This window comes from Xyrauchen texanus, chromosome 2 (genome assembly GCF_025860055.1).
Source record: "Xyrauchen texanus isolate HMW12.3.18 chromosome 2, RBS_HiC_50CHRs, whole genome shotgun sequence".
Taxonomy (NCBI): domain Eukaryota; kingdom Metazoa; phylum Chordata; class Actinopteri; order Cypriniformes; family Catostomidae; genus Xyrauchen; species Xyrauchen texanus.
In genome coordinates this window covers 31,182,415-31,198,850 of record NC_068277.1, presented here as the reverse complement: position 1 = coordinate 31,198,850, position 16,436 = coordinate 31,182,415, and the positions used below count along the sequence as shown (strand labels likewise).

The window sequence follows — 16,436 nt, the reverse complement described above, 5'->3', positions numbered from 1 at the left end:
TCCGTGTCAGAACCTGATTTAATTAATTCTGCCTGCGCAACAGTGTGTAATGAAACAACGACAAAATGCGATAAACAGTAAAAGTATACATGCTCCGAACCACTGCATTTATGAACATTTTAATTAATGCTAATAATATGACGAAATATATTGCCAGCCTGTAAAATAAAGCTCCATAATGTTGTATTTTTTTGTCGAAAAAACAAAGTTGGAAGTGGCTTATACCGGAAGTGGTCCACATTCTAGATTGTAATGGCGGAACCCTAGTTACTTAGGAAAAATAAGGTCTATACACGGATTAAAGAAAAAGCAGCGAAACATGAAAATGGGAAAGCTGCTTTCCAGCCTTACACAGCTTTCTGGTGTCCATGTAAACTAACTTAATATCACATTCTGCAATTGCTACAGTAACGGATTTCCTGTGTCTGTGTAGTTGCCCAAATTGCATTGCATTCAGTGCAATAAAACAAAGTTTTAAATATTTTCAACACCACTTTAAATGCTGAAACGACATAGCAATGAGGCCACCTGTCACAAGTAAATAAAACAAATAAAATTACCCCAAAAAATGTGGGGCATATAAACATAATAATTTTGCCTGATTGTACTCTGCAAAATTGTTGTTTGCACTTACTGTGCATATAACAATGAAACCTATAGCCTTAAGTCTGGTTTATACTTTGCGCACAAAGTGATATCACGGCTGTCGCCTAGCCTTTGTGAGGAAATATGAGGAAAGGGACAGGCAGTTCCTGTGTTTTTGAGGCAGAGTAATATATCTAGTGCAAATAATGTTAAAAGTACAATGTTTTCACAGTGAAATTACCTTTTACAGCTCTGCAGTTCTTGTTTAGAAAGTCAATTAAACCTATTTATCCACTAACTTTTGTACACTGAATAAAAAGCTCTACAATACACTAGAGTTTGGTTTCATTAATATATAATTGAACGACTCATGTTATTTTATACTGTGTAAAATAAAAGCATTTTTATTAGTGTTTAAATATAAATGGAGTTCATACAGTTATTTCAAATTTAGAACTTATTATCTTGACTAGGCTATAAAATATAAAACACTTGTATTTCCTTTGCACTGACAACTGTCATTTGGAGAAAAGTGCAACTGCGGAGCACATAAATTGTACATGCCATGCTGCGCACGGAACCTGTTGCAGTGTCAGGCGGAAATATACATTTTCCTATGCAAGTTCAGATAATATATTTAAACTTTGAAACTTGAGAGGGGACGATGTCCTTGAATTATGTCTCATCCAAATTATTTTTGCTCTAGACATTCCCTGTCAGCAATAAATCTGTCTTTTAAGGGGAATCTCCATTTACTCAGATATTCCTGAACTCTCAGTGAATTTTATGTGAAACTGCTCTCTGCTGAGGATGAGTTGTGGAGTCTGAGGAGGTATAGAGCTTCTCCATGTGCCATCATTTCAGAACCTCTCCTTTTGGCTGGGCTTCTACACAGCCTGGCCAAACAAAAAGTTGCAGTTTGAATATAAATAAGCAAATACATAAGAGCCTATGACTGGATCGTTATTGCAGTGATTAATGTGTTTCAGATGGCAACAAATCTTTTTACCCTAACAGATGCAGCGTGTAGCTTCTCATTTCTTAAACAACAATGTCGGAAGACATATCCCATGGTCGTGGAAAAGATGTTACTGTGTTTTAGAAGGGGCACATATTTGGACTGTATCAAGCAAAGAAAACATCTTAGGAGATTGCTGAAATCACTGGAATTGGGTTAAGAACTGTCCAATGCATTATTAAAACCTGGAAGGATAGTGGTGAACCATCAGCTTTGCAGAAGAAATGTGGTTGGAATAAAATCTTGAATGATCATGATCGGAGATCACTAAAACGCTTGAAGTCGCATCGTACAAAATTGACAATAGAATTAATGGCTGTGTTTAATAGTGAAAGTAAGATTATTTCCACACTCACAATGCAATGAGAACTTACAGGATTGGGACTAAATATCTGTGTGACCACAAGAAAGCCCCTTGTTAGTGAGGCTAATCGGAAAAAATGACTTCAATTTGCTAGGGAGCATAACGATTGGACTGTGGAGCAATGTAAAAAGTAATGTGGTCTGATGAGTCCAGATTTACCCTTTTTTAAAGCGATGGTTGCTTCGGGGTAAGAAGTGAAGTGCATTAAAGAATGCACCCCATATGCATAGTGCCCACTGTACACTCCCTGGAGGCAGTGTTATGATCTGGGGTTGCTTCAGTTTGTCTGGTCTATGCTCAGAAATGTTATGCAGCAATAAAATTAAGTCAGCTGAATACCTGAATGACCAGGTTATCCCATCAATTGATTTTTTTCTTCCCTGATGGCATAAGTATATTCCAGGACAAAAATGCAAAGATTTGTCAGGCTGAAATTGTGAAAGGGTGGTTCAGGGAACATGAGAAATCATTTTCACACATGAATTGGACACCACAGAGTACTGACCTTAACCCCATTGAAAGTCTTTGGGATGTGCTGGAGAACACTTTATAGAGTGGTTCGACTCTCTGTCATCAATACAAGATCTCTGCCAAAAATGTATGATGCCACAACGAATGTGCGCCATAATCAAAGCTAAAGGCAGTCCAACTAAATATTAGAGGATGCAACTTTTTTTTGGCCAGGCAGTGTATTTACTCAGTTGCTAAGCAGTGGGCTGCCTGAGCTCTGAAATGGGCCTATCTGGCATTTTGTGAGAGTGAAAAAGACAGAAGGAGCGAGTTGGAAGGATTTCTTTCTCTCACACATTTGCCCTCTCTGGAAAAGCTTTTTTTAATCTTAATGTTTTTATTCAGAAATTGTTTATTGACCTCATCACAGAATATCCTAGCATCACTCGATATTGCGTGAAGAGGTACTAGTGTTGTCATTGTTTTTAAATACTTTCTCCTACCCCAGCTTAATATTCATAATATAAGTAAGCCAATTGTAGGTTAATTTCCAAGAAAAGTATTAACACTGTGGCTCTTTATCGCACTATCAAAACATTGATCTCTTTTGAGCATCCCGAATAGCCTGATACAGAAATAATCAGTATGTTTACATGCACTTTAAAAGTTCAGTTTCAGTCGAACTAAAACAGTAATTTGTCTTCGTAAAATGTCATGAAAATGCTTTAGTACCAGTCTGATTTTTTTTTAAATGTCAGACTAACAGACAAGAAAATGCGACTGTAGCTCAGCTTCATCCAGCGTGTTTATACGTAAATCAGACCACAACTACTAGACAAGGCTATGTGCGGATGCATGATCCGAAAAACAGGTGAAGCGCAACGTGTATTTAACTTGCGTATTTGCTGTCTTTCCTTCAAATATTAAATTATACATTATATCATGTAGCTATACTTAGATAGACTTGGACTATGCAAAATCCTGCTGTAGTGCTGCACATGTAAACATACAGATTGGGTCAATCAGAAATGTTATTGACCAATGGAAGACAGGATTGTTCTGGTACATTTGTTTGAAAAAAATATTTTTTAAATTGCATTTGGTGATACTAGAGATTAGGGTTGCAGCGGTATACCAGTTTCACGGTATAGGCCTACCACGGTTTGAAAATTTACGGTTATCATACCACGTACATTTGCTTATCTACTGTATTGAGAGAAAAAATGCAACCGGACGGAGATTCTCACATGCAGCAGATGTCAGAGAGAAGCGAAGCGAGGCGAGGGGGTCTGACATGAGTGTGTGTGTGTGTGAGTTAAAGCAGTGTTTCTCAACTGGTCTATTCGGACTGGGTCGCGGACAGCAGGGAAATAACAATGTCATGGTAACTTCTCCCATTGAAAATATTTCGGCGGCCACCCAAGTGATCGAGTATTTACCCGCCGAGGCAGATTTAATGATAATCTCGCAAACAGCTAAAGACTTCTCATCTGCACTTTTGCGAGTGTAACGAGCTCACGCTAATGATCTGCTCTTCTCTCTGGCTGCGCGTTCAACAACTGGGCTTCCCTCGATATTGCGGAGCGCAGACATCAAAACTGATGTGACCAATTTCAATTCTAGCGAGACTTTTCTAGTTTAAAGTGGTTGGGAGATTGTCAATTCTAACCTCTCAAACAGTAGCAGCCCTGACATGCCAAAGAGCAACACTGTGCTATGTGCCAAAAACAATTACACACCATCACCTTTACAAATTAGTTTCAGGATTTTACACGAGTAAAAGTAACTGTTATTTACATTGACAAAATGTTAGTTTCATATGAAATAATCTAAAGGTAGAATCTATTAGACCTCATTTTATATCAACAGTGGCAGTTTTAGTTAAAGCTTCAAAATGTGTTTCAGCTAGTATTTATTTTTCATAAATACATTAATTTATTATTATTATTACTATTATTTAAGACTAGAACACCGACCTAACCATGGTAATGAGGAGCCTTTCCTTCTGTGTAATATGTGTATAAATATTTAATATTAGGAAACAAAAGGGATAATAATGGGCTCATATAATTAAATATGCTCTTAAAATTTTAAAGGGGGGAAGAGAAAACTTCCTGTAGATTTTGACATCAACAACAAAAATAATGTCACTTGATGCAAGTCCTTGTACTGGAAAACCATGAACAAAACTATGCAACATAAAAGGAAATGCGACCCAGGATACATTAAATACAGGTTATGTTTAATCTATGGCAGGTCGACACTTGATTTCCAATGTAAAATCTGTCCTGAAGCAAAACCAGTTGAGAACCACTGAGTTAAAGGTACAGACAGGAGCAGTCTGGCCTCACTGTCGTGCATCTACAGTATATGTTATTTTTCATTTAGTAGTTCATTTAACATATTAACTACTATGCTTTAGTTATATAACATGTTATAGTTACATGCAATTTTTTTATCATGTTTATAATTCTGTTTGCTTATTTTTTCTATTTATTTTTCAAAAGGGAGACATATTTTTACATCTACTTCAATAAAATAAATGGTTTCAAGTTTCAATTATAATAAAGTTTTTGCTCAAAAATAAATGGATAAATAAAATAACCCTTATGTTTTCACTGATAATAGTAATTGTGTAATACCGTGAAACCGTGATATTTTCTGAGACTGAAAATCTCATACCGTTGCAACCCTACTAGAGATTATTATGGTTATGGTTGCTCAAAAAAACCTCCATCTTGTCTTTGGCGCTAAGAGAAGAGGCTCTGGTTCCTTTTTAAACTAACAGGTGTGAAAAACAGTAACAGTGGGAGCATCTAAGAGAAAGTCCCCAATGTTCCCCTTGTGGTCCTATATGGGGGGGGTGTATGGTGTGTAAGAACTGCACCAACAAATGTCTTTTGGTTTGACTAGGTGTGAATAGCTTTAGCGATGCAGCTGTTCACAGAGGTAGAACTGGTGTGTGTGTGTGTGTGTGTGTGTGTGTGTACTGTAGATTGGTGGATTCTAGAAAGGGGAAGAGGTAAGAAAGTTTGAGAAAAGAAAGGAAGGAAGGAAGGAAGTTGGAGTCCATTGTTTTTCAGTCAGAGTTGAGTGCTCTGCCCATCCCAGCATCTTTGCTTGCAATCTGTGTACCCTGTGTGGTGTAGCTGGATCTCCTTGCTTCTAACAGAACCCACCAGGTTCTTAGTGGTCTCCAGTCCTCTTTATCTGCACTCCGCATTCTTCCACACAGCCTACGCATTCCTGACAAGATCCAGCTCTTGTCTGATTTCATAGTGATTTAGCTGTAAATAAAGCCATATAAACAAAGCCAAATAAACCCCTTCTGCTGTCACGCACCCCACCCCCACCCCTCAGAATTTTCCCACTCCTCATCCCCTCACCCATACAATACCACACATTGTAAAGCTACTTTAAATGGTCGTCTCATCTGCCTACGCCCTCTTTGCCTTTCCCCTTTTTTCTTTGCTATCCCTCCCTCCCCCCAGCCACAAGAGTCTATGAACACCCTACCCTCTCTTGTGAATGTGCCATGTGTTTACTGGCCTCACTCAACTGAATGCTCATCAGTGTGAGCCATATGAAGAGAAAAGCAGTCTGAACTATGCTGGATGTGTGCTGCTGTGGCGTACAGTGATGTTTTGATATTCTTAACCCTCAGCACTGTGGGTCTCTAGATGGGGTCTGTAACAAGATCCCTCCCTCCCCTAACTCACAGAATGTGTGTCTCTTTTTTCTTTGTTAAATGGAATGAAAATAGACAACAGGGGTTTGAGACAGATAGCAACCCAGGGATACTGAAAAAATGCATCCACACACTACTTTAATAAGAGGAAACAGGAAGTTGTATGGAAATTATGTAAATGTAAAGATTAGACAAATAAGATGAATAAAGATCATAAAAAGGCTACAAGCTGCTAGTTCCTTTTTTGTGTGTGCAAAATATAGATTTCACCCTTAAACTATTTCCATTATGGAGAAAACAAATATGTTCGAGTCCCACAAGTCTCTCACTCTCTCTCCCTTTTTTTTATTTTTTTTAAGCTTGCTGGTTGTGTAGTGTTGGGGGTTTCACTGTGGCTTCGTCATGACTCAAAGACAAGCAGTCTTCTGGACCAGAAGTTTGAGGACATTGAAGCACCCAGCACCTTCTACATCAGTAAGAGAATACCCACCTCTCTCTCTCTTTACCTTGTATTAGCTATCACCTCTTCTCCATCCAATAATTTTTTCCAACTCTCATTCCTATTCTCTGCCAGAGAGTCTGTGGTCACACAAAGTGCAATGACTGCAACAATTGGTTTGTAAAGCAAAAGTATAGAGTGTATTATTTGAATATATCTCTTTACAGAGTATGATCTTAGTGTTCAGTTTTCCTTTCTTTTTATTAACTGGTCAGAGAGATTTTTTTTTTCTCTTGGGGTGCACAAGTGTTTTATAATCCATTCAGAATTTTTCTGTGAGTGAACAGGCACACTGCCACTAAGAATAATCATAGCAATGTTAAACAAAGATGCTGTTCGTAAAGCCCAGTCATTCCCAGTTAAAGATGATATTCCAGCTTTTATTCTCTTATTGAACATGGACACATACACTAAACAAATCCCTTTTGATATATTACAAAATTGTTTTTTACTTATTAAAATGGCACAACAATCTATTTTTATTGCATTTATAATCTATTTCTTATTATTAACAAACTGATGTAAAATTATGTGTATTACATATGGAATTTAGCTAAAATGTTTAAGCATAATCAACCATTTAAAGCAGAGCATGTGAGCGGAGTGGAGCGAGTTGTCGCTCCGCTCAAATATTCGCTCATGTGCAGGGGTGAAAAGAGTACTGAAAAATCATACTCCAGTAGAAGTACTGTTACTTCCCAAAAGAATCTGTGTGTTCTCATTCTAATGCATGATGCACAATTTTCTGAAGTTTGTGACTGGTGGAATGTTCTGCAAAAGTATAACTGCAAATGTTGATACTTTTCTATTAAAATAAAGGCTAAGCATAATTATAAATTATTTTATCATCTCTACTTTCCTGGTAATTTATTATACCAATTTACACACTCTCTACATCAGGGGTCAGTGTAATAAAAAAAAAAAAACGAACAATATTTAAAAATATATATTATTATTAAATGTCACTGTTCTATTCTATTACATTAATACTTTTAAATCTCCTCAAGTTATTCAGCCAAAACTAGTGAGTGGTTTTCTCATTTCCTTGTTAATGTTTGATTAATAGCCTTTATATGATGTAGTCTACTAGACAGTGCTCAATTCGGTTAAATGTACACTTCAAGTTCAACATTTTGATGCAAATATGCTTTTTGTCCGACTGTTTAAGTAAATTTTTTGACATAAACTACTGTGTTTACATTAAATCCTCACCAAAACGGGGATTGGCAGAATTATAAAGTGTATTTGATAATTTAGCGCTCAAACATTAGCCACCTGTCAATCAATCAGTATGCAGCGACAGATGTCAGGAAATAAAGAATCAATCTTTTGAATTTCATCCAGATCAACCAACCAGCAGTGCTCTTGCTATCACAATTGATATAATCAACACCCCTGTTCTAGATATATAACATAGGCTAAATGTTTGATCGAGGACATCTCTCTTTTTTCCAATAAACATCTAGATCATTTTTTTGCCCCGCCCTATCGGTAACATTGCATTAATCTCTCACAGCAGCTCAATAATCTCAGATAGTGATAGATTTAAAATGATAGTTAAATTACAGGCTACGTTATAGACACACAGAATCTAGTAAGCAGGAATATTAAATTTACCTCGATATGTTTCTTCAAATTAGAGGCAGGATTAATGCTGATATCTGGCTTGAGCAAGATAAACTCGCATGACAGGATCAAGCAATTGGCCTTTTTCACTAATAAATTATGCAGAATTTTCAGGTACAAAAAATCCCACTTCATATTGGCATACAACCTAATATTGCATGGTGCTTATAACAACTGTACAAACAATGCCTTAATGTAGGTTGCTTAAAAAAATTGCCTTGTTCTCTCTGCCCTATTTGGACGTGGTTATTTGATATGGGGATGTGGGGTAACAGCCTAATTGCCAGAGCTTCTCATTTATTTGAATCCTGTGCTAATTCTTCATGTCAGTAATTTTCCCTGACTTTTTGTGGGCTACGCGTTCCCACGCTGGTAAAGATAATAGTGTCTTACTCTGACATAGTAGTGTGGCTAATGGCGAGTTTACACTACATGATTTTAAGCCCGATTTTCACTCGCCGATAGGTTTGTGGAGATCACTGACAAAAAGTCTGAAATCGTAGGCAAACCAGAGCTTGCTCCCGTGAACGACAAACGCAATGTAAGTATTATCAAGACACGATTTGATAGAAGCGCTGGCACGTCGCCTATGTCAGCAAGATATCTAGGATGTTAAATATCTGGACCAGTCTGCGACTCCAAATCGTGCAAAGTGAAATATGTTTTGACTGAATACAACTGCATCGTTGACCTACAGCCAATGAGAGAGCAAGAAACGGGGCACGGGAAGTTTCAGTGGGAGGAGTCCTGATGTACCTGCAACAGAACATCAACTAGCATGGCTGCGGTATCAAGAAAGTCTCATTGGCCGAAGAAATGGAGGAAAAATTTGTGGAACATTGGCAGGAGCACCAGTGTCTTTTTGATGCTTCCTCTGAACTATACCACAACTGGCTGGAGAAAGAGAAGAGTTGGAGAGAAATTGCCAATTCTCTTGGACAGTCAGGCAAGCAAATAGGTAGATTTTTCAGTAGGAGGCATTTTTTATATTGTAATCAATAAAATATATGATGCCTTTTAGGTGTTTAAAAACATACACATCATATTCTGAAATGCATAACATATGATCATGCATTTGTTTTCGTATCTCGTAGCACTTCTCGCATGTACTCTGTTGTGAAACTTAATTTGGAGTCTAGATGACGGGGATTCGTCAATAGTGAAATGTTTTGTAATGTGTTCACCCCTATTGTCGATTCGTCGTTTAATTTGAAAATGCTACGACTTCCATGACAAAACAGTTGGATTTGTAATATGAACGGTACCAAGATCATTCGTCTTTGAAAGTCGTGTAGTGTGTAGGAGGCATACGTTTTTCATTGTCTCGTTCCCTTCATCTCAGGGAACGAGGTTACGTGAGTAACCGGAGAAGTTCCCTATCGATTCAGTTTACTCAACATTGCATTTGAATGCTATGGTGAATGGAGTCCCATCATGACGCACTACGTAGCGTCATACCCTAGATGTACCAGGAGAGAAACACTTAGAAGAATCTGTACATGTGATCACAGTGACTTATATGTCTTAAAGTGTGTATGAAAATTAATAACCCCACATGGTGAAAACCAGATGGAAAATTAATCTTAATCTGAGGATTTATATGAGGGATATAATACACACAAAATAATTAACCCCTTCATAACCAGAGGTTGGGAGGGTGGTTTTATTCTATTGGAAGTGCTTGTGACTTCTAGTGGGTGTAAATTGGATAGCGGCTTACCCAAATGGCTGTATTAAAATTATAAAAGGTAGCGGCTCACCCACTGAGTGAAGAAATAGTAGCTCTCTAGACAGAGAGGACTTGTGAAGCGATGAACGCCACTTCTAGGTTAAATGTCCAATGTTCGTAATGTGAGACGCCAAAGACAGCACTACAGGGAGACAGGAAGGACAGCTGATCGTCCTCGCAGTGGCAGACCACGTGTAACAACACCTATACATGATCGGTACATCTAAATATCACACCTGCGGGACAGGTACAGGATGGCAACAACAGCTGCCCGAGTTACACTAGGAATGCACAATTCCTCCATCAGTGCTCAGAATGTCCACAATAGGCTGAGAGAGGCTGGACTGAGGGCTTGTTAGCCTGTTGTAAGGCAGGTCCTTACCAGACATCACCAGCACCTTCGCTGGACAAGATAGGATTGGCAAAAAGTGCTCTTCACTGATGAGTCATGGTTTTGTCTCACCAGGGGTGATGGTCAGACTCGTGTTTATCTTTGAAGGAATGAGCATTACACCGAGGCCTGTACTCTGTAGAGGGATCGATTTGGAGGTGGAGGGTCCATCATGGTCTGGGGCGGTGCGCCACAGCATCATCGGACTGAGTTTGTTGTCAATGCAGGGAATCTCAATGCTGTGCCTTACTGGGAAGACATCCACCTCCCTCATGTGGTACCTTTCCTGCAGGCTCATCCTGAGATGACCCTCCAGCATGACAATGCCACCAGCCATACTGCTCATTCTGTGTGTGATTTCCTGCAAGACAGGAATGTCAGTGTTCTGCCGTGGCCAGCGACGAGCCCGGATCTCAATCCCATTGAGGACGTCTGGGACCTGTTGGATCGGAGGGTGAGGACTAGGGCCATTCCCCCCAGAAATGTCCGGGAATTTGCAAGTGCCTTGGAGGAAGAATGGGGTAACATCTCACAGCAAGAACTGGCAAATCTGGTGTGGTCCATGAGGAGGAGATTCACTGAAGTACTTAATGCAGCTGGTGGCCACAACAGATACTGACTGTTACTTTTGATTTTGTTCAGGGACACATTATTCCATTTCTGTTAGTCACATGTCTGTGAAACTTGTTCAGTTTATGTCTTAGTTGTTGAATCTTTTTATGTTCATACAAATATTTACACATTAAGTTTGCTGAAAATAAAACCAGTTGAAAGTGAGAGGATATTTATTTTTTGCTGAGTTAATATAAACATGTGTAATCCTATACAGTATAGTGTGTGTGTGTGTGTGTGTGTGTGTGTGTGTGTGTGTGTGTGTGTGTGTGTGTGTGTGTGTGTGTGTGTGTGTGTGTGTGTGTGTGTGAGCGTGTATTTATCATTTTGTGGGGGCCAAATGTCCCCATAAGGATAGTAAAACCCGAAATTTTTGACCTTGTGGGGACATTTTGTCGGTCCCCATGAGGAAAACAGCTTATAAATCATACTAAATTATGTTTTTTGAAAATGTAAAAATGCAGAATGTTTTCTGTGAGGGTTAGGTTTAGGGGTAGGGTTAGGTTTAGGGGATAGAATATAAAGTTTGTACAGTATAAAAACCATTATGTCTATGGAAAGTCCCCATAAAACATGGAAACACAACGTGTGTGTGTGTGTGTGTGTGTGTGTGTGTGTGTGTGTGTGTGTGTGTGTGTGTGTGTGTGTGTGTGTGTATATATATTACAATCTCGATCATTATTGACAGACAATGTATTAATCCATCTTACTTGCTATTTCATAGATTTATTTAAGGTTTATTTTTTCATATATATTTTATGGCAAGAGTAGGTAAATAATCTGGAAAACAATTCAAGTGTCTTTAAATAAAATGCAAGGCTGATGAAAATCTATTTTTTGTAAATAATCATCAAAAGAAGTTTTGTGGATTTCTAACAGTCTTTAAAGTGGAGCGAGAGATATGGGGGAGGGAACATATTGCATCAGAGAGATATTACTTTTCTCACAGCTCATTGGTCCAGCATCTGTATGAGATCTGTTATCAAGAGATAACCAGACCAAGTTATCCGTTTTGTGTACGTTACTATGGCGATGAACCCTGATGAAAACCTATCCACCGTACTGGTACCGCAAATTCAGAGTTTGCTCAAACTATGCTTAAACTTAGCTAGCCGTTTAATCCTGGTATGTGATATAGGCCATTTCTTTCTATATAGTGTATTATAGGAAATTTTATTTTGTTTGTTTTATATGATAAAATGTTTAAATTGTGTAGCTTCATCTTAAGCTATATAATTAAAATAATGTCATATTAATTTGTCATTTTTTCCCCACGTACTCTAGGGTAATTCATATAAAAACACACTAGACTATGAATATATGCTTATTCTGTGCAATATCTACTTTTTTAGTGTCAGCTCATGTTCATAATGTCCATTAACCGTGGGCTGACTCTTTAATATACCTTGAACAGTGCAACAAAAATAGACTGTTCTAAAACTCTCACTGCACTGCTGCTTACACGTCTGCTTCTGCCGTCAGGTCTAACTGTTTGTTTGCTATAGCCTACCATTGAAGTTTATATTAAACTATATACCAAAAAAAAAACATTTACAAGTTTAATTAATCTATCTTTTAAATGTTCTGCAGCCAATTTTAATGAGAAACTGCTTAACAGGGCTAAAAATAAAATTCAGTAAAAAGTTCCAGTTACACTAATGACTGAAGAGCAGAGGGGATGGTATTGAAGGGGTAAGAAGTTTGGAAGCACCAGGACTCTTCCTAGAGCTGGACACCCAGCCAAACTGAGCAATCGGGGAAGAAGGGCCTTAGTCAGGGAGGTGACCAAGAACCCGATGGTCACTCTGACAGAGCTCCAGCATTTCTCTGTGGAGAGAGGAGGACCTTCAAGAAGAACAACCATCTCTGCAGCACTCCACCAATCAGGCCTGTATGGTAGAGTGGCTAGATGGAAGCCACTCCTCAGTAAAAGGCTCATGACAGCCTGCCTGGAGTTTGCCAAAAGGCACCTGAAGGACTCCCAGACCATGAGAAACAAAATTCTCTGGTCTGATGAAACAAAGATTGAACTCTTTGGCCTGAATGGCAAGTGTCATTTCTGGAGGAAACCAGGCACCGCTCATCACCTGGCCAATACCATCCCTACAGTGAAGCATGGTGGTGGCAGCATCATGCTGTGGGGATGATTTTCAGCGGCAGGAACTGGGAGACTAGTCAGGATCGAGGGAAAGATGAATGCAGCAATAAGACATCCTTGATGAGCGCTTCAGAGCGCTCTGGACCTCAGACTGTGGTGAAGGTTAATTTTCCAACAGGACAACGACCCTAAGCACACAGCCAAGATAACAAAGGAGTGGCTATGGGACAACTCTGTGAATGTCCTTGAGTGGCCCAGCCAGAGCCCTGACTTGAACCCGATTAAACATCTGAAAATGGCTGTGCACTGACGCTCCCCATCCAACCTGATGGAGCTTGAGAGGTCCTGCAAAGAAGAATGGGAGAAACTGTCCAAAAATAGGTGTGCCAAGCTTGTAGCATCAAGCACAAAAAGACTTGAGGCTGTAATTGGTGCCAAAGGTACTACAACAAATTGAGCAAAGGCTTTGAATACTTATGTAAATGTGATTTTTGTTTTTATTAATTGTTCTTTATAAATTTGCAAAGATTTCAAACAAACTTCTTTCACGTTGTCATTATGGTGTATTGTTTGTGGAATTTTGAGGGAAATAATGAATTTAATCCATTTTGGAATAAATCTGTAACATAACAAAATGTGGAAAAAGTGAAGCGTTGTGAATACTTTCCGGATGCACTGTATATGATCATTTTGCACTCTGTCTGAAATGCTCAGTTTTGGCATAAACGCCTCTTTAAAACTTAATATAAATGCCCACTATTCTGATTGTGCAGCCCCCCAATAGAGCAATTTTTTTTTAACTCAATCAGAAGAAAATAAATAAGCATAAAATAAACATTATAAAACTAAATGTCAGAGTTTATACATAATGCACATCCAACACAATTCTTCCGAATATATAATTTAATCTCTAGCACAACTCACACCCTGTCTACATGGGATGTGTGAGTCGCGTCAAAAGCAATAGAACCCATTTAATCTATGACGCTGTCTACTATGGAAGCATCCGTTGCTGCGCGTCGCATTGCATCGACTGTAAACAGATGTCTCGTTCCATTTTGCGCTGCATGTTCTGGCACTACTACATCTAAAACACAAATAAACTGTTTAGAAAGTTTGTGTTGACACACCCAGTGTATACATCTTGAAGCCGTTGCATTGCATCACTTCAACGGATGTGCCTGGTGTAAACAGGGTGTCAGCACCTTAAACTATCACACAGTCATGACATATGAAATATTCATGACTGAAACTGAAACTTTCAATACCAGTTCCTTTGCAAAGCTTAAATCATATAATGACTGGTAAGATATGACACAAACATACAATCCACTCTAAAATATGTTAAAGACACATCCAGATTCCAGGATCATCCCAGAATGTTTTCATATACCAACAACTAAAAATAGCACAGATGGATGAAAATGCATCCATGACACATTTGTGCTCAAAACAGCAGGGCAGCAGCTGAATGACAGAGTGTTTCTCCTCTTCAGAGTTGTAACTGTCACTTTATACCTGGCTGCTACCTCAATAACTGCTATGTCCATAGAACACTAATCCATAGTATGTTAATGTGGCAGGGCGGAGGGCGGGCCGGGTCCTGATTATACATACCCGGTCCCTTATCAGGCTAATCAAGCCTCCGAGAGGGATAAAGGCCGACTGCAGAGGATTGTGCGGGAGAGAGAGATAATTTACAGACATGTCAGTCATGTGTGTGTTTGTGTCTTTTAGTTTATCATTAAAAATATTATTGTATCATCAAGCCGGTTCTCGCCGCCTCCTTTCCATTGACTTCTTTACACTGGTGCCGAAAGCCGGGGCGGACACGCCGTAGTAGAGTTCTCACCACTACCATCCACCCCAACGGCGCAGCCGCGGCCATCTGCCGGGGGACGAGGAGCCCGGTCACCTGGAAGCGGATGACGGCCGCCGACCGCAAGGGGAGAAGGGGCTCCTAACCGACCGCCTGGAGAGGTCAGGGCCACTGCCAGGGGCGGAGGAGTACCCTACCAGCCGCTGAAACGCGCCGGGGTCTGAGACCGCCGAGCGGGAAGGGGCTTGCTGCCTACCGCCTGGAGCAGGAGAACCGCTGCCAGGGGCGGGGGAGACCCCTTCTGTTCCTCAAGAACGCTGCGGTGCGTTCTGTCCGCCAGGGGCTGGAGGTCTGCCTCCGATCCACCCGGAGAGGCGCAGCCGTCATCCGTTAGAGGGTGGAGAAGTGGCCGAGGAACAAGCTACGCCGTATTGGAGAACTGGCGAGTAAATGTTTATTTTTTTTTTTTAAATCTCTCTCTCCTCTCTCTCTCACTGCCGCGCCGCGTTGGCCTTTTCCCTCTCATTTAAATTTTACAGTGTTTTTTTTGGGGGGTACTAGACTGTTACAGGAAGTACCCCCTATTTCATTATTTCTGTTTCCCTCCCCTTGTCCCCTCCCTCGTCCAGGTAGACGGGGATGACCTGCCAGCAGATGGGGCAAAAGGTACGCCCCTCCCCAGGGAAGGGGGGTGTACGTCATGCCGGGGGCTCCCCTGCCTGAAACAACAAGTGAGGAATGTGGCAGGGCGGAGGGCGGGGCCGGGTCGTGATTATACACACCCAGCCCCTTATCAGGCTAATCAAGCCTCCGAGAGGGATTAAGGCTGACTGCGGAGGATTGTGTGGGAGAGAGAGATAATTTACGGACATTTCCATCAAGTGTGTATTTATGTCTTAAGTTTATCATTAAAAATATTATTTGTATTGTCAAGCCGGTTCTCGTCTCCTCCTTTCCATTGACTTTTTTACAGTTATGTTTACATTTGGCATTTTTAGAAAGTGTCATATTTTTGCACTACTCAGACTACAAATGTGTCTCTCACTGTGTCTTACTGTGCCTATTGTCCTGTTCCTTTAGAAATTATTGTACTGTACCGTACATTTTGCACACATTTGCATGTGTGCTTCATGTAGTAATGTTATTTAGTCTGTGTAGTCTCATGTGGTTCTGTGTTTGTCCTATGTTGTTTTATGTAGCACCATTGTCCTGGAGGAACGTTGTCTCCTTTCGTTGTGTACTGTACCAACTGTATATGGTTGAACGACAATAAAAAAACACTTTGAATTTCACTTTGAACTTGACACTGCGTCTTTTTAAAGTGGCCTGATGATATGTATCAAGTGGTCAAAGAGGTCTGTCTGTGCATGTTAATGTAGAAAAATATTTCCATCCAGATAAATCATTAGTTACACATGTAACTGTGGTTCTGTGAATTCCGGATGACCGCCAGAGGCAGTATTAAACACTACTGGATTATCGCAGCGCCAGCCAGATAGGTCGAGAGAATATACCAACAAAGTCACATAGTGACGTATGCTGAGCCCTGGGGGTTAT

At 39.9% G+C, this 16,436-nt stretch overlaps 1 protein-coding gene across 1 annotated transcript in view; it reads left to right on the top strand.

Moving 5' to 3' along the window:
- The window catches only part of LOC127661408 (CD81 protein-like), a 47,978-nt gene that overhangs the window by 7,714 nt on the left and 23,828 nt on the right, over positions 1-16,436 (top strand). Inside the window, exon 2 of the mRNA XM_052152095.1 lies at positions 6,465-6,579. Within this exon, the coding sequence (XP_052008055.1) occupies positions 6,465-6,579 (115 nt within the window). The remainder of the gene's footprint in view (positions 1-6,464; positions 6,580-16,436) is intronic.